General features: G+C 42.3%; 2 protein-coding genes across 7 annotated transcripts in view; one reads left to right on the plus strand and one right to left on the minus strand.

Annotated features, from left to right (window-relative positions):
- cmb (combover) overlaps positions 1-19,016 on the minus strand; it is a 52,680-nt gene extending 33,664 nt beyond the window's left edge. The window contains exons 1-3 of one of the 2 annotated variants that reach the window (XM_067790605.1): positions 18,760-19,016; positions 17,819-17,983; positions 15,530-15,830 (exon numbers count right to left, since the gene is read on the minus strand). In XM_067790605.1, coding sequence (XP_067646706.1) covers positions 15,530-15,830; positions 17,819-17,956 — 439 coding nt within the window. In that variant the 5' untranslated portion in view covers positions 17,957-17,983; positions 18,760-19,016. Of the gene's footprint in view, positions 1-15,529; positions 15,831-17,818; positions 17,984-18,565; positions 18,591-18,759 lie in introns of those variants that run through there. The other variant, XM_067790604.1, reaches the window with a different exon arrangement.
- Positions 1-24,060, plus strand: part of LOC137253521 (uncharacterized) — a 422,466-nt gene that overhangs the window by 367,752 nt on the left and 30,654 nt on the right. For 2 of the 5 annotated variants that reach the window (XR_010953824.1, XR_010953823.1), the window contains exon 12: positions 19,020-19,123. The exons of 2 other annotated variants lie outside the window; for them this stretch is intronic. The gene's annotated coding sequence lies outside the window, so the exon portion shown is untranslated. Of the gene's footprint in view, positions 1-19,019; positions 19,124-19,478; positions 19,552-24,060 lie in introns of those variants that run through there. One more of the 5 variants, XR_010953825.1, reaches the window with a different exon arrangement.

Consider the following 24,060-nt stretch of genomic DNA (forward strand, 5'->3'; position numbering starts at 1 on the left):
AAATCGATATATCTATACTAAACTTAGTTCACGTACTTATCTGAACTCTCTTTATCTTGGTATTAAAAATGGGCGAAATCCGACTATGACCACGCCCACTTTTTCGATATCGAAAATTTCGAAAAATGAAAAAATAGCTAATACAAAAAGGGATGAAAAATGGTGATTGAATTGGTTTTTGACGCAAAATATAACTTTAGAAAAAACTTTATAAAATGGGTGTGATACCTACCATATTAAGTAGAAGAAAATTAAAAGGTTCTGCAGGGCGAAATCAAAAGCCCTTGGAATCTTGGCAGGAATACTGTTCGTGGTATTACATATATTAATAAATTAGCGGTCCCCGACAGATGATGTTCTGGGTCACCCTGGTCCACATTTTGGTCGATATCTCGAAAACGTCTTCACATATACAACTAAGGGCCACTTCCTTTTGAAACCCTCATTAGTACCTTTAATTTGATACCCATATCGTACAAACCTTTATCTCGAAAAGGTGTCCACCTATAGAACTATGGCCCACTCCCTTTTAAAATACTCTTTAATACCTTCCATTTGATAGCCATGTCATACATACACAAGCCAGGGTTACTCTACATAGTGATTTTCCTTTATTTTATCTCTAAAGCTCTCAGCTGAGTATGTATTGTTCGGTTACACCCGAACTTAGCCTTCCTTACTTGTTTTAAACTGCATTATTTTGACACAAATCTTTTTAAAGAGTTTGCGAATTAAATTGGTGTTTGGAGCATCAGTCGACATAGGGCGATGGCTACTGCCGAAAGGAGTGATAAAGGTCGATATGAATCACCTTTGTTAGCTGATTTTTCAAGCTTTAATAGCGGAATTATCTTAGCCACTTTCTATTGTTCTGGAATGACAAAGCAGTTCAACGACAAGAGGAAAACGTGCGTCAGGTAGCTTACTCCCTCATCGCCAAGGTGTTTCACAATAACAGGGCTATACCGCCTGGACCTATTGACTTGGAAGACTTGACCTTTTTAATGACTGATTTAACCTGATGGTATTGGATGGCACGTCGTGTTTGTGTTTATGTGCCCGTCTGTTTGCACGACGTCTAGCCTTGCCGAATTAAGGATGCATTACAAATTGCTGGCAGAAAGCGCTCATGGATTTCTTCGAGTCCCACAGAGTTTCATTGCCGAATCCGATTGAAAATTTTTCGTTAGGGGTATTCTCTTTATCTAGAATCCATAGGAAACGTAGAAAGTTTTCCATTTTACCGTCAAAAGTTCTTTACATGCAACAAAACAAATTTGTGAAAAATTGTCTACGATTTAACTGTTGGCGATAAGTGCAGGTTCAGATCGAAAGGAAATTAGTAGCATAAGTGCGTTCTCTGAGTGTTGTATATATGGTCTAGAAAACGTTTGCTACGTTTCCTAGACAGAGAGAATTGTCCTATTGTATTTTTTCGGGTTAGATAAGGATTTGAAGGTTGACCACAATTTACCGACACCCGCAGACAGGTTATGCTCTTCCCATTTGGCACGTTTGACTTGATAATATACTAATATGAGGGTCAAAGAGGCAAGGACTCTAAAAGAGTCTAACGTTCTTTTGCTAGGGTTGCAGTTTCGGCCGGGAAATTTGGTAGTATTTTAGATATGCTACCGGCCGATATGAAGCGTGCCGAAGCTGAATCAATGACTTTGCGAAACACTTGCTCGCTTTGCTAGACTTCACACGGAATAAGGAGAGTAGTGCAGGATAATTTTTTTTATTTTTTGGTTTCATAGTCTTCCCACTTTGCCTTTTTAATTAATAAAAGCCCGCCGTTTAGAGGTGACGAAATTTGCTGATCGTTGTATTGAGAGGAGTATGGGTAGACATGGCCATTTACCGTGAGGAGAATCGTCTCTTTTGGGGGTTAGAGAGAGGTGGATACGTCTTGTTGGATTTAGACTTTATCTTTCGTACTGTTCGACTGCTTGGCTTTAACTCTCAAGTTTTTCTTATTAATTCGTCCATTTTTTCAGTTGATCTCCAATTTTGAAAGAATAATAATAATAAAGAAATAATAAACGAATCGATTTCCTAACTAAGCGAACTTTTATTAGTCCCCCTATGTATTCATAACTATGAATGAAATAAAGTTAGAATATGTTTTGCAAAAATATATTCCATAAAATGTTTACTAACAAAAAAAACAAACATACGTGTTTACATAAAAACATACATAGTACATCCAAATATCAATGTTTATTTTTAGATTATAGGCGACTGTACTAATGAATCATAAGAAAAATATATAGAAGATGTAAACATCTACAACCGGTCGAACAAAGGAAAATGTAAAAAATTATATATAAAGAAGGGTGCCTCGTTCGAAAGTTACGAATTTCCATTTTTTTGGCCAATCAGCCCGATTAGAGAGTGCCCTGCCTCTACTGAAAATCTACTGAATTTATTTAAGCAGTTAAAGAGTGTCGTATTATTTGTAAACTCTCTTAAGTCTCCAATATAAAATTTCATTAACTATGAATAGGATACCTTGTGTTTATATACTTGAGATAAAGTGTGTTTCAATAGTTTGTTGAGAAGGGGGAGGTCGATGTCAGAATTACTTTTAAGCACGGTAGTCACTTGATGGAGGGTGGAGACGTGTGTAGAAGTCCACCCAAGTTGGGAAAGCTTCTGACCGCCATTCACCAGGGAATGGCCAGAGCCGTTCTTTTTCATGGGGTTCAAGCAGCTCACTACTGCCGGCCGCTTTCAGCCAAGTTTCGGTTTAAGGGCTAGCTGAGGCATTTCAGCGGCAGCGTCAAATCACCATAAAGTGCAGCCGCAAGCGGGCGTCTGACTTGGACCAAGCGGTTTGCTATATAAAAGTGCAAGTTACACGTTATCCCCGGTGAGAGGGTTGTTGTTGTTGTAGCAATGCTTCGCCCCACCGCATAGCTGCGACCGGTCACAAATTGTCATGAATATCCTCTAACGGAAGTCCAAGGAAACTTGCTGTTTCAACAGGGGTGGACCATAATGAAAGGGGTGTTAGAGGCGTTGGTTCCACATTACAATTAAAGAGATGGGGGGACACATTCCAAGCGGGGCATACATTTTGTATGTCGGGGTTGATTCTGGATAGGTAAGAGTTTAACGAGTTACAGTATCCAGATCGAAGTTGAGCTAGAGTGACACGCGTTTCCCTGGGGAGTATGCGTTCCTCTTCCGCAAGTTTTGGGTACTGCTTTTTGAGTACTGGATTCACCGGGCAATTCCCGGCATAAAGGTCCGACGCCTGTTTGTGGAGTTCACCAAGGACCTGCTTGTGTTTTTTGCTTCATACGGCTGAGTTCTCAGGTGCCGTATGCCCTCAAAATTCTTACGGAGATGACTCATTAAGTCCCTAGGCGGTGTTGGCTCATCAATCAGATGTCTGTTGTGATGCCCAGGTTTCTGGGTATTCAACAGGAACTGGTTAGCATTTCTCTCCCTCATGGGGAGTATTCTCGCCTCATTATGTAGATGGTGTTCTGGGGACATAAGAAGACAGCCCGTGGCGGTTCTGAGCGCAGTATTTTGTCAGGCCTGTAGCTTATTCCACTGGGTAATTTTTAGGCTTGGCGACCATATAGGGTACGCGTAGCATGCAATCGGCTCGCCAATTGCTTTGTAAGTGGTAATGAGCGTTTCTTTGTCTTTTCCCCAAGTACTGCCAGCAAGGAATTTCAGGACTTTATTACGGCTCTGGATTTTCGGTACAATTGCGGCTGCGTGCTCACCAAAATGTAGATCCTGATCAAACGTCACACACAAGATCATGGGGTGTAGGACAGTCGGTAACGTAGTGCCATCGACGTGGATGTTCAAAATGGTCGACATTTGGGACGTCCATGTTGTAAATAAGGTCGCGGAGGATTTAGTCGGTGATAATGCCAGGTTTCGCGAGGCGAAAAAACTGGAGAGATAGGGAGGTAGCCGTTTATTCTGTTGCAAAGCTCATCGATCTTTCGGCCTGGGCCTGTGGACATTATTGTGCAGTCATCGGCGTAGGAAGCGATAGTAACTCCTTCTGGTGGCGACGGTAGCTTAGATATGTAGAAATTAAACAAAAGTGGGGATAGGATACCCCCTGTTTAATTCTTCTTGGTTTTGATGTTTCATTTCTAAATTGCACCGATGCCTGCCGACCACCCAGATAATTTGCGGTCCACCTTTTAAGACATGGGGGAAGGGTAGACCCTTCCAGGTCTTGCAGTAACGTGCCATGGTTGACCGTATCAAAAGTTTTTGATAGGTCTAGCGCTACGAGTACTGTTCTATGGTGGGGGTTTTGATTTAAACCGCAATTTATCTGGGTGCTGATGGCATTTAGCGCGGTGGTGGTGCTATGGAGTTTTCTGAAGCCATGCTGATGGCAAGCTAGCTGCAAATTTACCTTGAAGTAGGAGAGCAAAATGGCTTCAAGCGTCTTGGCTACTGGCGATAGGAGAGATATCGGGCGATATGACTCTCCTATGTTAGCTGGTTCCCCAGGCTTTAGTAGCGGGACCACCTTGGCCATTTTCCATTTTTCGGGTATGACAAAGGTGGAAAGAGACAGGTTGAAGACATGTGCTAAATATTTGAAACCCTCTTTCCCTAAGCTTTTAAGCATCGGAATGGCTATGCCGTCTGGGCCCACTGCTTTGGATGGTTTAGCATGACCGATGGCATCCTCCACCTGTTGTTGTTGTTGTTGTAGCAATGCTCGCCCCACCTAATAGCCGCGACCGATCACAAATTGTCATCAATATCCTCTAACGGGAGTCCAAAGAAACTTACCGTTTCAACAGGGGTGAACCATAAGGAAAGGGGTGTTAGAGGCGTTGGTTCCACATTACAATTAAAGAGATGGTTGGTGTCATGTGGGGATACATTGCAAGCGGGGCATACATTTTGTATGTCGGGGTTGATTCTGGTTAGGTAAGAGTTTAACCTGTTACAGTATCCAGAACGAAGTTGAGCAAGAGTGACACGCGTTTCCCTGGGGAGTATGCGTTCCTTTTCCGCGAGTTTTGGATACTTTTCTTTAAGTACTGGATTCACCGGGCAATTCCCGGCAAAAAGGTCCGACGCCTGTTTATGGAGTTCACCAAGGACCTGCTTGTGTTTTTTCACTTCATACGGCTGGGTTCTCAGGTACCGTATTTCCTCAAAATGCTTACGGAGATGACTCCTTAAGCCCCTAGGCGGTGCTGGTTCATCAATCAGATGTCTGTTGGGATGCCCAGGTTTCTGGGTATTCAACAGGAACTGTTTGGTCAGCATCTCATTTCTCTCCCTGATGGGGAGTATTCTCGCCTCATTATGCATATGGTGCTCTGGGGACATAAGAAGACAGCCCGTGGCGATTCTGAGAGCAGTATTTTGGCAGGCCTGTAGTTTCTTCCAGTGGGTAATTTTTAGGCTTGTCGACCATATGGGTGACGCGTAGCACGTAATCGGCTGGCTAATTGCTTTGTATGTAGTCATGAGCGTTTCTTTATCTTTTCCCCAGGTACTGCCAGCGAGGGATTTGAGGATTTTGTTACGGCTCTGAATTCTCGGACCAATTGCGGCTGCGTGCTTGCCGTCACACCCAAGATTTTGGGGTGTAGGACAGTCGGTAGCGTAGTTCCATCGACGGGGATGTTCAAAATGGTCGACATTTGGGACGTTCATGTTGTAAATAAGGTCGCGGAAGATTTAGTCGGTGATAATGCCAGGTTTCGCGAGGCGAAAAAACTGGAGAGATCAGGGAGGTAGCCGTTTATTTTATTGCATAGCGCATCGATCTTTGGGCCTGGGCCTGGGACTGTGGCCATTATTGTGCAGTCATCGGCGTAGGAAACGATTGTGACTCCTTCCGGTGGTGAAGGTAGCTTAGATATGTAGAAATTTAACAAAAGTGGGGATAGGACACCACCCTGTGGCACCCCTTGTTTAATTCTCCTTGGTTTTGATGTTTCGTTTCTAAATTGCACCGATGCCTGCCGACCACCCAGATAATTTGCGGTCCACCTTTTAAAACATGGGGGAAGGGTAGACCCTTCCAGGTCTTGCAGTAACGAGCCATGGTTGACCGTATCAAAAGCTTTTGATAGGTCTAGCGATACGAGTACTGTTCTATGGTGGGGGTATTGATTTAAACCGCAATTTATCTGGGTGCTAATGGCATTTAGCGCAGTGGTAGTGCTATGGAGTTTTCTGAAGCCATGCTGATGAGGGGCTATCTGCAAATTTGCTTGGAAATAAGGGAGCAAAATGGCTTCAAGCGTCTTTGCCACTGGCGGTAGGATAGATATCGGACGATACGATTCACCTATGTTAGCTGGTTTCCCAGGCTTTAGTAGCGGGACCACCTTTGCCATTTTCCATTTCTCGGGTATGACAAAGGTGGAAAGAGACAGGTTGATGACATGCACTAAATATTTGAAACCCTCTTTCCCTAGTCTTTTAAGCATCGGCATGGCTATGCCGTCTGAGCCCACTGCTTTGAATGGTTTAGCGCGACCAATGGCATCCTCAACCTCTTTAGCGGTGATGGTGATTGGTGACGCGCTGAATTTGTGTTTATGTGCGTGTCTATTGACTCTCCGTCTATCTTTGTCGACCGTAGGATGCATTATATATTGTCGGCAGAAAGCGCTCACGCATTTTTTCGCATCCGACAGCACTTTGTCGCCAAAGGTGATGTAAACTTTGTCTTTGTGCTTAGTCGGATTCGATAGGGACTTTACGGTGGACCAAAGTTTACCCACACCGGTAGAGAGGTTACAACCTCTTAGGTGCTCCTCCCATTTCCCCCGCTTGTGTTCATCCACAAGCAATCTGATGCGTTGGTTTATATCCCTTATTTGGGGATCGCCTGGATCAAGCTGTCTTATAAGGTCACGTTCTCTCGCTAAGTTTGCGGCCTCCGCCGGGAAGTGGGCCGGATTTCGGGAATTCTCCCGGCGGGAATGAAACGTGCCGAGGCGCATTCAATGACCTTACGGAAAACACGCTCCCCTTGGCGGGCATCAGTCGGGATAGGGAGGGCAGCAAAGCGGTTGTCTGTAAAAGATTTATATTCTTCACACTTTCCTTTTCTGAAGTTTATGAAAGTGCGTTTCTCAGTGACGATGAAGTCGGGGTACGCTCGAGCGAAATAAGTATGGGCAGGTGGTCGGATGCCAATGTTACCATCGGCTGCCAGTTGACGCAGTTTACGAGTTCTGCGCTCACGATTGAGATATCTGGCGAGCTGTGACAGCTTCCTACCATACGTGTGGGGGAGTCTCCGTTTATTGTGCAGAACGGCGTTTCTTCTATTTGATCCGCCAACATCTCACCCCTACTGTCCGCCCGCAAGTTTGAATGCCATAGATCATGATTGGTATTGAAATCGCCTAAGATAATGCGATTGTTACCAGTGAGTAAAGCCCTGATATTAGGGCGGTATCCACTGGGGCAACAGGTGGCAGGAGGGATGTAGATGTTGATGATTTCTAGGTTTGCATCGCCTGACCAGACAGGTAGGCCTTGACGTTCTAAGTCATTCTCCCTGCGGTAGATGCCAGGATCAAATATACAATATTGCACAGAGTGGTGTATGATAAACGCGAGGCCGCCTCCATTTCCGCTCTCGCGGTCTTTCCTGTGGACATTATACCCAGAGCAGGTCTGCAATGCAGATCTTGCTGTGAGTTTAGTCTCTTGAATCGCAGCAATGCGGATGTTGTGCCGCTTCATGAAATTGACTATCTCCGTAATCTTCCCAGTTAGTCCATTACTGTTTAACTGCAGAATTCTGAAGTGCATAAGGAGAGACGCCGCCACTCTGGGGGTAAGTGACGGGTGACTACGCCTGGGTTGTGGAAGGCCAGGACGCAATTGCTGTTGTGGCCCTGGGACTGGGCGTCCTTGGGCAAGCATTGGGGTACCCGGATGATTTCGGTTTGCGACCTGGCAACATGGCGCGATGAAACCCGTCGGGGGGTGCCGTCGCGGAGACCAGAACATCTAGGAAAGTGGCACCACCCAAGGCAGGAGCTGCATTGGGCGGATGTCGCAAACCTATATATTCTGTGCTGGCAGACGGTGCAAACGGAGGTAGGGACTAAGAGTCTGTTTCCCTGACCTGCACGATTGCTGCCGGAAAAGAGGGGGGGGGGGGGGGAGAAGACGGGGGCAGGGGCTGATTCTCAGCATTGCTACCAACTCTACTACGAAGGTAGTAGTTATGAGTGGTATCAGCTGTTTTTGAGTTGTTGGCGCCGTGGGGCGCGAGCAGCAGCGGGTACTTGTTGTGGCTTGCTGAGCAGCGGGGCTGCTGGAAGGTAGTGGGGGGGGGGGGGGGGGGGCGCTTAGGCGTAAACTACGGGACGCCCTTGGGCGTGAACAGCAAGGAGCCACAAAAGATTTATAAAAGTTACGTGGACGTCGGGTTTTGGGATCAAGCCCAGACCAACCTGTCCGATGCAACCATCCCTTGCACGAGACACACTGAACAGAGTATGACCGTCCTAAAAAGATTCTTTTCCGGCAGATGCAGCAAAACCATTTCTCAGGACCGGGGTCAGGAGACGGACCCGGATTGGATTCGATGCCTTCCCGGAGTAAGAGAGTATGGAGCAGTCCTGCTACAAGGAGCTGCTGGAAGGATGACAATTTGTGGGAGGGACGAAACAAATTAAATGGGGTCACACTGAACTGACAGTCCTTGGTCGGGGAAAATCCCGAGTCGCTCCGGTACATAGAACCGACTGCCTTGGGAAGCGTATCCTCAACCTCTTTGGCGGTGATGGTAATTGGTGACGCGCTGAATTTTTGTGTATGTGCGTGTCTGCTGGCCCTCCGTCTATCTTTGTCGACCGTAGAATGCATTATATATTGTCGGCAGAAAGCGCTCGCGCATTTTTTCGCATCCTACAGCACTTTATCGCCAAAGGCGATGAAAACTTTGTCATTGTGCCTAGACGGGTTCGATAGGGACTTTACGGTGGACCAAAGTTTACCTACACCGGCAGAGGGGTTACAACCGCTTAGGTGCTCCTCCCATTTCGCCCGCTTGTGTTCATCTACAAGCAATCTGATGCGTTGGTTTATATCCCTTACTTGGGGGTTGCTGGGATCGAGCTGTCTTATAAGGTCACGTTCTCTCGCTAAGCTTGCGGCCTCCGCCGGGAAGTGGGGCCGAATTTAGGGAATTCTACCGGCGGGAATGAAACCAGCCGAGGCGGATTCAATGACCTTGCGGAAAGCACGCTCCCCTTGGCGGGCATCAGTTGGGATTGGGAGGGCAGCAAAGCGGTTGTCTGTAAAGGATTTGTATTCGTCCCACTTTCCTTTTTTAAAGTTAATGAAAGTGCGTTTTTCTGCAAAGATGAAGTCCGCGGAACGCTTGAGCGAAATAAGTATAGGCCCGCAAGTTTGAATGCCATGGATCGTGATGGGCATTGAAATCGCCTAAGATAATGCGATTGTTGCCAGTGAGTACGGCGCTGATATTAGGGCGGTATCCACTGGGGCAACAGGTGGCAGGAGGGATGTAGAAGTTGATGATTTCTAGGTTTGCATCGCCCGACAGGACAGATAATTCTTGACGTTCTAAGACACTGTCCCTGCGGTCGATGTCGGGATCAAATATATGATATTGCACTGAGTGGTGTATGATAAACGCCATTTCCGCTCTCGCAATCTTTTCTGTGGACATTATACCCAGAACAGGTCTGCAATGCAGATCTTGATGTGAGTTTAGTCTCTTGAATCGCAGCAATGCGGATGCTGTGCCGCTTCATGAAATTGACTGTCTCCGTGATCTTCCCAGTTAATCCATTACAGTGTAACTGCAAAATTCTGAAGTGCATAGGGGGAGTCGTCGTCACTCTGGGAATAAGTGACGGGTGACTACGCCTGGGTTGTGGAAGGCCAGGACGCGACTGCTGTTGTGGCCCTGGGACTGGACGTCCTTGGGTAAGCATTGGGGTAGCCGGTGTATTTGGGTATGCAGCCTGGCAACATGGCGCAATGAAACCCGTCGGGGGGTTGCCGTTGTGGAGACCAGAACATCTAGGAAAGTGGCACCGTCCATGGCAGGAGCTGCATTGGGCGGATGTCGCAAACGTATATATTCTGTGCTGGCAAACGGTGCAAAGGGAGGTAGGGACTAAGAGTCTGTTTCCCTGACCAACACAATTGCTGCCGCAAAAGAGGGGGGGGGGGGGGGGGGAAGACGGGGGCAGGGGCTGATGTTGTTGTTGTTGTTGTTATAGCGATAAGGGGCTGATGCTCGGCATTGCTCCCGACTCTACTACGGAGATTGTAGGTATGAATGGGCGCAGACTACGGGACGTCCTAGGGCGTGAACAGCAAGGAGTCACAAAAGATTTATAGAAGTTACGTGGACGTCTGGTTTTGGGATCTAGCCCAGAACAACCTGTCCGATGCAACCATCCCTTACACGAGACACACTAACAAGAGTATGACCGCCCTAAAAAGATTCTTTTCCGGCAGATGCATCAAAACCATTTCTCAGGACCGGGGTCAGGAGACGGACCCGGATTGGGTTCGTTACCTTCCCGTAGCAAGAGAATATGGAGCAGTCTCGCTGCAAGGAGCTGCTGGGAGGATGACAGTTTGTGGGAGGGACGCAACAAATTAAATGGGGTTACACTGAAATGACAGTCCTTGGTCGGGAAAAATCCCGAGTCGCTCCGGTACATGGAACCGACGGCCTTGGGAAGCGCGGTGAGCGGGTTGTGCGCTGGGCTTGGGACCCGAAATGTACAACCACACTGCAATGAAAACACACGACATGCTTTTGATAAAAAGACAGCCATTTACTGATGATGATGGCTGCAAACATTTAAAGGACTATTATTTGAGTGCATGCACCTGGAATGTCTGTTCCTTTAATGGGATTGGCGCAACCTGGCTGGTTAATGTTCCTCCGAAAGACCTGGCATCACCGCCATCCGAGAAATGCGATGGATAAAGAATGGCAAAACAGCATCAACAAATGTGACATCTACTGGAGCGGAAACGAAAATAAGAGCAGTTTCGATGTCGGATTCGTGGTTGGATACTTGGTCGCCCGTACTGGCGCTCCATCCAGTGGGCAAACGTCTCGCCACTATCAGAATAAACCCGAGATTTCTTAATATATCATTCATGCGCGCCTATGCACCGACGAAGGAGAAGGACGATGAGGTAAAAGACGCATATGGACACACATACGGCGTCGAGTAGTTGGTAAGGTGCATGCATCAGCTTCTATGAAAAATATGGTCGGACGATTGCACTCCCGTCGATTGGAATCCAAGCGTTCTTTGCGCAATAAACAAGAAGGATAATCCTTAAACAAGAAGGATAATCCTGTAAACTGCACCAACTATCGTTCATTATCGCATATTACATATGTTCCGCCAAGGGTATTATTCGAAAGATTAGACCCTATCAATGCATCTTTAGACATGGTAAATCTAGCTTCACTATGGACCAAATCTTGGAAAAAAGCCGGGGAAAAAGATTTTACACAAATCACCCCTTTGTATATTTTTAAGCAACAGCATGAAAAAGAGCTGCCTATATGTCGCTATGTCCAAAATTGGTTTCACCGCAAAACTTAAACGGCTGAGCAAAATGACTTTGAGCAACACCATCAGCGCAATCAGAATTGGGAAGAACCTCGTCGAATTGTTCGAAACTAAACGAGCTTTAAGACAGGGTGACCCCCCTATCGTGCGATTTCTTAAATTTGATGCTAGGGAAAATAATACAAGCTGCAACACTTAACCGCTCTGGAACAATATTCTACAAAAGCGTTAATTAATGGCGTCTGTTTTTGTTTCTAATGTTTTGGTGGGGTACTGAAACAGTTGGGAGTAGTACACTAAATTTAGATTGCATTACACTTTCATTAGCATTACAACAACATTAGCATTACACTACATGTATTGGACAAATTGGAGTGCGTACTATTTGTTCTAGCTTAGTGAGAGTTCTGGCTTGATAATGCTGCCTTTCTCCACTACGACTAAAAAATGTATTGCAGTCATTTTATTTTTTCACTACCCTTAAACTGAGTGAACAACAAATTTTATTAATGGACATTTTCTATGCCTCCACTCAAATAAGTAAAGAAAAATGTTTGTGCACTAATAGCTTTTAAATTTTAGTGAAAAATGTTCAGCTTCACTACCACTATGCTGAGTGAGGCTTATATTTTTTTGCATTACTACTCAATCTTGAGTGAACGCTGGTGCATTAATGCACTACCTCCAACTCTGGTACTGTATAATAAAACCAATATAATAAACGAGCTCGTTATTCGTCCGAAAAAGAAAAACAACTGAAAAAGCCTGGCAATTTCAGTACCCAAATTTTCGATTGACAGCTTTTAATAAAGTTTGTCTATAGTAAACATCACTTCATGCAAAACGTCATAGTTACTGATACCATTATTGAGGAGTATGTGGTGGACAATTTCTTCAAGGCAACATTACAATCGAACTAGCTGATAAATATCTTAATATTCTGCCGTCATATTTTAACGATTTATATATAACTAATTTAAAAATTTCGACAGAAACTTCACAATTTTTATTTTATTGGACACCCTAAAGTAGAGGTTTACGCCGATCACCTTTTCGGCGGCGGCGTGGGTGGCGCGCCGGCGTACGCCGGTGTTCTTACTTTAAAAAGCTGGATTTTTCTATTTAAAAAAATAGTATTTAGGAAAGGTTTTGTTTGTATGTATTTAAGAAAATCAACCTGTTGGCCATTTCGGAAAGATCCGGGGTTTTTGCCTCAATATCTCGCAGACCGTTCAACAATTTTCAGGAGTAGCTCCTTGCGGAGGGATTGTCCCTCGTTCACTTACTCCAGAGAGGCTTCGAACCTAACCCCGGCCTTTGGAATTGGTACTGCTGCGTCTGCTGAAAAGAAATAGAGATACATAAAAGAGACACACGTTTGTCTGCATATCTCGTGCAAAGCGTAGTTTCGTCTAGGGTTAACTCCTAATAATCGTCGCGAACATAATTTCTTTAAATCATTTGTGGCTCCTTGGCAGTCACGCACAAAGGCGACTTACGGTTGCTATTAATGGTCTATTAATACTCATGACTCTCGTGGCACAGGGCGCCTCCAGTTTTTGGCTGTTTTTAAGAGCTACAATTCCCAATGTGCGACGAGTAGCAATCCCGACCACCAGTCGCTACCACGCCTCCCGACTCTCACATCATATGCCAGCACAGAAGCTAAAGGACTGCGACTTCGAACTCATACCTTCGTCGACGTCACTTTCCTAGAAGCTCTAGGTGTAGCTCCGAAGACTTTCCAATGGATGCTTTTGTCGCGCTATGCTGCCGAGCTACACTAGAGAAACACCTTGAAACGTTAGGGAGTGACTAATCGGCCAAGGATGCCGCCCTCGAAATCATAAGCCGTCTAAGTGCATGTCATTGCGTAACTCATGGGTGAAAATCGTATAATCCTCGGCGCATCTACATAATTAAAATTTTACAAGGACCCTGGGTAAAATTTTTAAAATGTAGACCAAAGTTTGCAGACGTTTGTGTTCACATCATTGATTTCAATAGTCTTCGTTAAATCAAAACAATATTTTAGAATGAAAGTCGAACGATTTTAAGTTGAAAGACGTTTACTGCTGTTGTCCGGCCTTATGATATAAGAGCTCATTATGGATGACCGCGTAGCTTCAGTTTTCAGACTAGTTCGACTGTCCACTACGTTAGGGTATAAGCACACGGTCATTATTTCGACTGTCTTGGGAAAGCTTTTGCTTCACCACTTTGAGTATTCTTGCGAAGGACAAAGCCTCACCTGGTAAATACATACATATATGTGCCTACGTATTCACATTTATAGAAGGAGCCGTAACGTGTAAGTGATATTTAAACTTGTTTGATAGGCTATAATCAATGCGATTCACTCCAAGGGACTAGTTTTGGATAGGGCCGCCAACTTTATTTCAAACCGGGAGACTTGGGTGTTGAGGGATGAAGTGCGAAAATTAAAATTAACATTTCAGACGCTATTTTATAGTTTCGCAAATAAACAACAGATTTTTGAATGTAAGCCCAAATGATTTTTCAAAACTTTCTCATACGTACATATATCCTCAACTTAAGTATGAGTTAAGAATCATTTCAAAGGAGTGTTTATTCCCCTAGAACCTACTAAAGGATTTTGCATCACTGATTTCGCTTATTCTTTCAGCCAATCGCAATATACAATTTTTTTAAAAAGTCGGCACCTTTTTGCTTTTTTAACAACTTGAGGGCAATTTGAAAACAATTTGAACGCCTTGGGTCATTTTATTTGAATTCATTGTTCATTATTATTAGTTTTTTGAAAATAATATGCAAAGTGAGCATATAAATTTATTATATAACTTTTCTTTTAGTGTTTTATTTTAATAACTTGGTGAATTGGGTGATGCAAAGTCCGTGTTAAGCTGACATCGAAAGCGCCTGTTTTTTAAATAACTTTTGAACAGTTAGAAAGAGTTAAATTTCGCAATTAGTTTCTTATAATTGGCAGTGATGCGCATCCATTGATACCACTTTCGACCATATCGACCAATTTTCGACAAGCAAATTAAATAGCCTAAACAGTCTTAAAAAAAAAAAAAATGTAAGGCGCGATAACCTCCGAAGAGATCTAAGGCCGAGCTTCTCTTCCAATTTGCGTCGTGCTCCTCTTGATTTTCCCTACAAATTGGCCGGACGGGACCTACATGTTTTATGCCGACTCCGAACGGCATCTGCAAGGCAGATGAGTTTTCACTGAGAGCTTTTCATGGCAGAAATACACCCGGAGCGCTTGCCAAACACTGCCGAGGGGCGACCCCGCTTAGAAAAAATTTCTTCTAATTAAAAAACCTTATTTCTAAAATTTTGATGTTGCTTTGTCCGGGGTGTGAACCCAGGGCATGCGGTGTGGTAGGCGGAGCACGCTACCAGCACACCACGGCGGCCGCCCAGTCTTAAACGAGTAGAAAATATAGTAACGCGCCGGACGCCGCCGCAGCCGCGCCGATATTTTTGACATTCGGCGGCGGCGTTTATCGGCGGCGTATATCTCTACCCTAAAGCGCATACATAGACAAAGTAATATGTACATATGTATACGAAAAATTTTGAAAATACACAAGAAAGTAAAATTAATTTTTTAAATAAAATCTTGTATGTACAAATAAATGAGCCTCAACGAATTAATATGAAATTTTAATTTGAAAGAAATATACATATTTTCAAAAAAATACACATTCAGAAAAAACGTGTCAAATCTTTTAGGCGGCAATGAATAGGTTGGTACAAAAATGAAATCTAAAAAATCTATAGCAAAGGTACAAAAATTACAGAAAGCTAAAATTAGATACTATTTTTAGATATGCGCTAGTTGTTTTTTTTTTTTATTATACAAAGGTACAAATGGCCGCATACAAACAGGTAAAAACACAAAATTTCCGAATGAATAAAACAAATTTCCTAACTAATAACTAACAATTTAGTTGTGCGATCACTTAACTTACCAATATTGCTTATATCGAAATCCGCTTTATCTGCACTAACGTTAATTGTTCTATAACAATATTCTGGACTACGCTGTCGTTTATATTGTAATTCGGTTGCTGCTGCTTCAGTTGCTGTTACGCTTGCATTATTGTTGTTAGTAGTGTTATTATTTTTATTTTTATTTAAATGTCGATTGCCACTATATTTAGTATTTATTCGTCCGCTTTCTTCGCCGGTAGCTGATGATTTGAATGTTTTTGCAATTGCACCGCCACACTTGGGCTGCTGCTGTGAATGATTGGTTGTTGATGTATAATCCTTTAAATAAGGTAAAAAGCACAGAGCAATCAAAAGTGCGCTGAACGCCACCAAAATCGAAAACACATTGAATGACTCAATTTTAAACTGTATTTATTTATATTTGTGCGTCTAGTGAAATATTTTTCGGCTATTTCGAAAATTCGATGTTTCAATGAGAATGTGGTACGTATCTTAGTATGTATTTATATATATCTATATATTTATATGTGCATTCTTTTTTGAGCACAAATATGTTGGATGCTTCCTATACGTGTAGTTTCCGTGAGGATTTTCAAGATTGTATCGTGTTGACACTTTCGTGTTCAAAATTGTACTAAATTTTGTGAGTTCAAAGTAATTTGGCATCTAGAAACCTATGTGTGCCTCTCTCTGGTAAAAATGTCATGAGAATGAAGATTGAGTACATGTGAATATCACACAGAGCATAAATGTAACTAAGCCTAACCATGTTTTTCTACGGCATTAACGGTTCGAAAATGCGCACTTAGTTTAAGTACATTACAATTTTGTAATTAGAAAAAGATTATATCTTTTTAATAATCCAGCAATAATTGCATTTCGATGTGTGAGAGAAAGATCAGTTGCAGGAGTTATCTCTTCACGTTCTGAGGGCAGTATTCTAGCAGGTCAAAAGAGATGCACACTGCAGAAAGCTGCAGGCCTGGAATGTAATTTTTTGACACCTGAGTATCATTTGCATAGACGAAAATGCTCAAAATAAAGGAGCATAATGAAATGTTGGAGAGACACGAGGAGGCCCTCTTCCTTATTCAGTTGTTGCTTTCGTTATTGTAGCGATAAACACTCTCCGAGAAGTTTTTCGAGAGTGTTATCGATGTTCAAAAACAGCTCACGAAAGTTTTGGGCAGTATTATCGATTAAGATGGGGTTACACAGATAAAGATAAAGAAACGCTAATTACCACTTACAATGCAATTGGCCAGCCGATTGCATGCTACGCGTCCCGATATGGTCCCAAGCCTAAATATTACCCAATGGAAGCCGCTACAGGCCTGCCAAAATACTGCCCTCAGAACCGCTACGGGTTGTCTCCTTATGTCCCCAAAACACCATCTACATAATGAGGCGAGAATACTCCCAATAAGGGAAAGATATGAAATGCTAATCAAACAGTTTCTGTTGAATACCCAGACACCTGGGCATCCCAACAGACATCTGATTGATGAGCGAAAACCGCCCAGGGGCTTAAGGAGTCACCTCCGTAAGCACTATGAGGAAATACGGCACCTGAGAACACAGCCGTATGAAGCCAAAAAACATAAGCAGGTCCTTGGTGAACTCCACAAACAGGCGTCGGACATTTATGCCAGGAATTGCCCGGTAAATCCAGTACTCAAAGAACAGTATCCAAAACGTGCGGAAGAGGAACGCACACTCCCCAGGGAAACGCGAGTCACTCTAGCTCAACTTCGATCTGGATACTGTAACAGGTTAAACTCTTACCTATCCAGAATCAACCCCGACATACAAAATGTATGCCCTGCTTGCAATGTGTCCCCACATGACACCAACCATCTCTTCAATTGTAATGTGGAACCAACGCCTCTAACAGCTCTCTCATTATGGTCCTGTTGAAACACCAAGTTTCCTCGGACTCCCGTTAGAGGACATTGATGACAATTTGTGATCGGTCAGACCTATTGGATGGGCGAAGCACTGCTACAACAACAACAACATCGATTAAGATGGTGCTGTGCCGAACATTGATGCAGTACGTTACGAAAATGACCTCTACTAAGGTACTAGCGCGACTATCTCTAAACCGATTTGATATGACGTCTAACCTTCTATTTATGTGTATTTTAGTCGCTTTTTAGGACTAGTAACCCAATCGTTGGTACATTCTACACCCCTCAACCAACCATATCATCTTATTAATTGGTTGTTTGCGCACATTGATGTACATATGTATATAATAAGAGGCAAAACTTTGAGTATCATCATATACGTTTAATTAGACTTACGTGATGAACACTAAGTGGCCTCCGTCCACTCAAAGCTGATGCTGATCTTGTATTTCCACCACCACCACCGCCAGAAATAGAGCTAACACGGAAGCGTGATATGGATCTATGTTGTCTTTTGCGTTGTTGTTGCTGCATTTGTGGTTGTTGCCTACTACTACTTTTCTGTAAGAAATAATAACGGTAGTAGTGCAGTTTACGGTACCCACCCTAAAGTTGGGCCAAGATTTTCGAGTGAGGTATCAAAAGACGCGTATTAATCTCGAGAACAATAATCCGCAGGCGGAAAAGAAAAGTGTTATCTCTGTCGCGAGATATTTGCAGTTGAAGTTGGCGATTTTCATGTGGTTGTTGTTGTGTTGGTACCCACAAAAAAAATTGTGCATCACCGTGGCGGTAGCCACGGGTAAAAATAGTTGGTAGTATTGCAGTTTAGGGGCCCCACCCTAAAGTCGGACCCGGTTTCGAAGGTACCCGCGGGTCTTTTTTCGGTTTTTCGTTAATATCTTTTGAACGCCTTCGGATTATTAATACTGATGTCAAGACGCGTCGTTTGACACCTCTCGATATTTTTGGTAGCGTATTAGCAGTCGACCCCTCAACTAGACTATTACCCAAGTTTGTTTGTCTAATTTAGTATATATATACTAAACGATATGTACATAAGCATTTATGTGCATACATTATGTGTAGTGTCTTTTTTATTGAGGTTAAAGTCCTACCCTAAAACATTACACATTTACATACCAACTGTGGTTCCTTTGTGGGTGGAGCAGCAGTAACATTTCGTACTGGTGCCATACCCTTTTCAATATTCTTGCAAACTATTTAATATGCTGATAGTTATTAAATGCTTCAATTGGATTTACTTCATTAAATACCTAATAGTAAATGGTTATACATTTTTCACATATCCTTGCGCTTATCAGCTGCTTACCCACCTGGCTTTTATAGATTTTAACATGTCGCTTCACAAATTGCAATGTTCCTGTTCATTTGTTGGTCTATTACTTCTGGTCAAATTAATATTCTTGATTTTTTTTCACACAAATATTTCTATCATTGATTAACAAAAACTTTTACGTTTAAAACAATTTTCGGCAGGAAAAATAATTTTTAAATCGATATGAACATTTCAAACAACAATTACTTTTCCCTCACAAAATTTATTCTCTTTAACAGAGCTCTTGTATTTACATAGGTAATAACACAGGTAATATCTTGGCGGAACGATACAAGGTGGCAGCGCAATAAGTGCAACACATCGAATCGACGATGCCAGATGCATTGTGAAACAAACTAAAGGTAAGGCCACATTAGGCTGCACTACGCAGCACATGCACTGCACTACAAAATATTCTTTGCATGTATTCTTATGAGGCAATTCACACCTAGCGTCAGCAGCACTGCGCGACCCGGCCACAGCGCGGCAAATTTGATCAACTAGGCAAAAAAGCCGCGTTGGGAAGTGTCGCGCAGTGCTGCTGCCGCTAGGTGTGAATTGCCTCATAAGAATACATGCAAAGAATTTTGCACCATCTTTTTTTCAATCTGGGAAAAAGAGTGTGGAACTCTCCTTCCTCATATCTTGAGGATGAGATGTCTTGGATCCATAGCCCTCAAACTTTTTCTTTTCCCTTTCCTCTTATTCGCACAAAAGTGGAATGATTACAGCTTCAAAAAACTGTGTCGTCCATTTTGCAAACAGAAATAAACACAAACTTTTCCCGCAATGTGTCGCTCGACTGCCGCTTAATGTGAATTGCCAAAATATGTCGCTCTGTGTACGTGTCGCGCAGCGTAATGTGCGCGTACCTTAAGTGTGATATCTTATCTGTCAATTGCCTGACAGGATGTTCAATATGGCTACTTTTTAGCGATTTGACAGGGTGTTCAATATGGCGGCGCCTATCTTCAGCGGGTGATAGAAAGAGATACAGAATGAGAGAGCGATAGACAATCACAAATCAGGTAATCCAATCACTTTGGAATTTTGACGTTTATGCAGAAGATATGACACTTAGTTTGATTCACAATGGCCAGATGCGATTAATGGCCGTGTAAGAATAAAGGGCCAATTAAACTTCCTTAACCCTAACGCATTATCGTAACCATACCCCATATCCATAACCATCTCCAATATGATCGATAAATGGTGCCTTAACCTAAAAACCGTGAAAATTTCATAAAAATGAAGAAACCACAAATAATTAAAAACATATTCCACAAAAAATAAGTCTCTTAGTCATACCGATTCCAAAACAATGAATGCAATAAAATATTCTTAGGTTATGGATATGGCGAGAAATCAAAAACCAATTGGTTGGCTATGGTATGGTTATGGCGTTAGCGTTATGGTACGGCACCATTAATCGATTACATTGATTTCCATAAGGTAGGTTCCATCAGCTGTTTTATCTGGTTATGGTTTTATGGTTATAAGTCACCATTAATTGGCCCTTAGGGAAGTTTAATCAGCCCTTTACTTTTATAAAGATATAAATGCCGTCATCCGGTGGCAAAATCCTGAGCCAGATAAATAATTTTGCATGTAAATGCAACAACAACGATTTGAGCCAGATAAATCCAGATAGAAGTCTGGTTCAATTTGTGAGCCAGATAATTTTTTAATTACTTCTTTTTAGGTTGACAACGCGGCCTTTAATATACCTACTTTTTCAAAAATAGATGTCGCTGCTTAGCCTTTTGCCGTATGAGTTAAATGAAAAACCGGAAGATGGCTATAGTCGTAACGCCATAATATAATCATATATTTGGGTTGGATTTTTTATAAGGTACCACGATTTTCAAACTTTTGTTCATTTGTAAGGGTAGGGGTAGAGAGGTCCTAAAAATCACCAAAATGGAATCCGCAGCTCTAGGAAACTCTTAGTTTATAAAATATAATCTTTTAAATTTCCAAATTTGTTACGGTCTGCTGCTACGGTCTACGGCTACGATCCACTTGGGAGCGTGTTCGCGCGAACACACCTAGTGATGTGGCAAAAGTTGCGATAAAAAGTATCGAAAAACAAGGAAAAGACAGACGGGCGATCACTAGCGAAAATTGTCATGAGTTTCCGGGAAGATAAAAAAGTGGAAGGGTGGAAAAATTTGGTGATCACAAAACATCCTCGCCGGCTGTGCACATACGCAGGTAATTGTCCAGAAACTAGGAAAGAGTCGATAGCGCAAAGCACCGAAACCGTTCTTTCCGACAAATCTCGTTTCTACGCGTCTATTTTGGGTGGTAATAAACTCTGCACCGGTTGTGTTGTGTGGACACAAGGTCCAGTTGAAGTAGGTCGGCGTTCGCAGTCACACTTAGTGAGATAAACTTCTTCCTCTACGTTTACGAAGAACACTACCACCTGCGGAAAAGCGTTCGACACCACCTCCGCCTCCAGGGTCAGCAGTACGCTGCCGCGTAATACAATCAACGTCAAAGAGCCAAGTCATCCGGCTCGTACAGGGTAGCGCGAAGCTTTATCGCCACCCGGTTCACTCGGTTACCTCGACCCAAAGCGCCCACCACCACCAACGGCGCCTACTATTATCACGGGCATCACCATCAGTAGTACCTCCCCCACCCTTCCATTAGCGCCAACCACGAGCGCAACAACCACCAGACGTACCGCCACCACCAGCTGCAACGCACACAGCGGGGCCGCGAACATAGGCCTGCGGCCACTAATGTTAACACCTACAACAGGCGGTACCACCGACAACAATACTAACCGCATCTTTATCAGCTACGACCATAACGGCTACAACAATACTAGCCGCATCTTTATCAGCTACGTCCATACCGGCTATAACAATACTAGCGCAACCCTATCAGCTACGACCATAACGGCTACAACAATACTAGCCGCATCTTTATCAGCTACGACCATACGGGCTACAATATACCAGCTACAATGACAACCACAGGGCAGCGAACATAGGCCTGCGGCCAGGCCAATTGCGACAGCGAATATCAGCGGTTAAAGCGGTGAGTTCGTTCCAATACTGAACTAAATATACGTATGTGTAGCCTCAACCTTGTTCTTTAGCAAGCTGCATCCACTTGTAGTAAAGTTAACTTATTATACCATGCAAAAAAAAAGTAGACGTAACGTAAAGTGAAGTAAGGAGGTTTAATTAACTTAGTAGCATAAAGAAAGAAACAAACAAAACATATCTCAATGGTCATAGGTGAGCAATTTGTACTGCCCGTGAAACAAAAAAAAAGTTTCAGGTATTAAAATTTGCTTTGCGTTAGAGTAAAATTTTACTATTACTTTTTAATTAATGCAATTGTTGCGGATATGTTTTTGGAATGAGCAAAAGGTATTGATATTGTTTCTGTAAGGAATAAAGTTTTATTGGTAATTCAAGTTCAATTGCATTATCAGTTAAAACACATTAAATTTATATTAAGGGATGCAATTAACGAGTAATGCAAATTAACTTACATTATCAACAAAAAAAATATATATATACTATTTTCTATAATCTTTATCAGTACACTGTTAAATTTAGTGATAATGTAAGTTACAGTACATGCAAATTTTTATTGCTTACTGCCATCTTACTAACTGCAGCATGCCCGTGTAAATTGTGAATAATCAATATGGCATCTACTTTATTTCTTTTTTTTCATTATCAACCTCAACTCAAGAAGTGAATGCATTGTCGAGTTTAACTTACAAATCATAAAATTTGCAGTGGAACTTAAATTGCTTCATTCTACATGAATATATGTCAAAAATAAATTTATACATATTAAAGTAATATTATTATATACATACATGAAACCTTTCAAATCTGAATTATTTTCTTTGTTCTTTCATTTTATTATTTTAATTTTATTTTTTTGACTGAGTTGAACTAAACACAAAACAATACCAGCACTGACTGGTACATGCAAAACAGTTTACGTTTCACCTGAACAAGTAAAACGATTTCATTAATTTCACTATAAATTTAAAAGTTCACTTTTTGCTTGAACATGTAAATGATTTCGTTAATTTTTCTATGAATTTAAAAGTTCACGTTTTACTTGAACATTTAAATGATTTCGTTAATTTTTCTGTGAATTTAAAAGTTCACGTTTTACTTGAACATGTGAAACAATTTCTTCGAGGAGTATGATTTACCCCAAATTTAGTCTTAGTTGCGTTTATAACAATTTTCTTAGTACATAGTACATATTAGTGTCATTATACTATGTGTTATACCGAATTGATGTTTTGTTAAACTCAAAATAAGTCTACTACAACAACATATTAATTTTGTAAGGGGGCCCCAATTATCGGAAGTTGTATCCAAACTGTACAGCCCTAAGATAGGATTGTGAATGAAAAGAGAAAGGGCATTTAACCAAATTTCTACTTTGTATGTAATCTATCTACTATTCGTAAGCACATTTACTTACAATTTTTTTTGCACCAAGCGCTTATAACCCTTGTCAAAAAAAAAAGGAGGTGACATAAATATAGGTATAGCTTTAAATATTTCTTTCATAGTATACATACTTTAGTAATAATGATATCTGAATAAACTTGTAATTAGAATGGGAATGCTGGCGTCTACATTCTATTAGAAGGCACTTAGGTAAAACAGGTAAGGGGCCACCGAAATTTAGGTGCGTCGGTGGCCATGGTTTTTTTGAGGGTGGGACATAGCACCGGGCGTCGCAACACCACCCGCGGCGCCTCTATATATATTCGGTCCTTTTGTTTATTTCCTTTCCCTTTTATTTTAATTTTTCAGCTTTTTTTTTGTTATTTGACTTCAGAGTAGTAACCGGTCATGTCCGGTTCGGTATTTTTTTGTTGCGTTAGATTTCTTTTTGAATTTTAATTTTAAGTTTTGAATTTAACGGTCTGTCCGTGGCATCCGGTTCGACCGGATGTCGTTTTATTTGAATTTTAAGCGTTTTGAGGCGGTCTCTGCGCTTCTGTCAGGTTTTTTTTTGAATTTGACAGCTGTTAGTTTTGATAGGCATGATAGGAATTTTTTTCTGTTTATGGCGCAGGAACAGTAAGGTTGGCAAGGACCCGCCCCAGCCGACAATGACTAGCCACTGTGCACGAACACATCATGCCGACCGCCTTCCTTACTGCTTCCACCAAAAATGCGATTCCATAACAAATTTAGAAACATTGCGACTAAAATTCGGGTCGCACAGATCTGCACAAGGGTCGCAGTGCTTCCAGACCTACTAATAATAGTAATTTGTGGGTAGAACATTATAA

This window comes from Eurosta solidaginis, chromosome 5 (genome assembly GCF_040869045.1).
Source record: "Eurosta solidaginis isolate ZX-2024a chromosome 5, ASM4086904v1, whole genome shotgun sequence".
NCBI classification, from domain to species: Eukaryota; Metazoa; Arthropoda; class Insecta; order Diptera; family Tephritidae; genus Eurosta; species Eurosta solidaginis.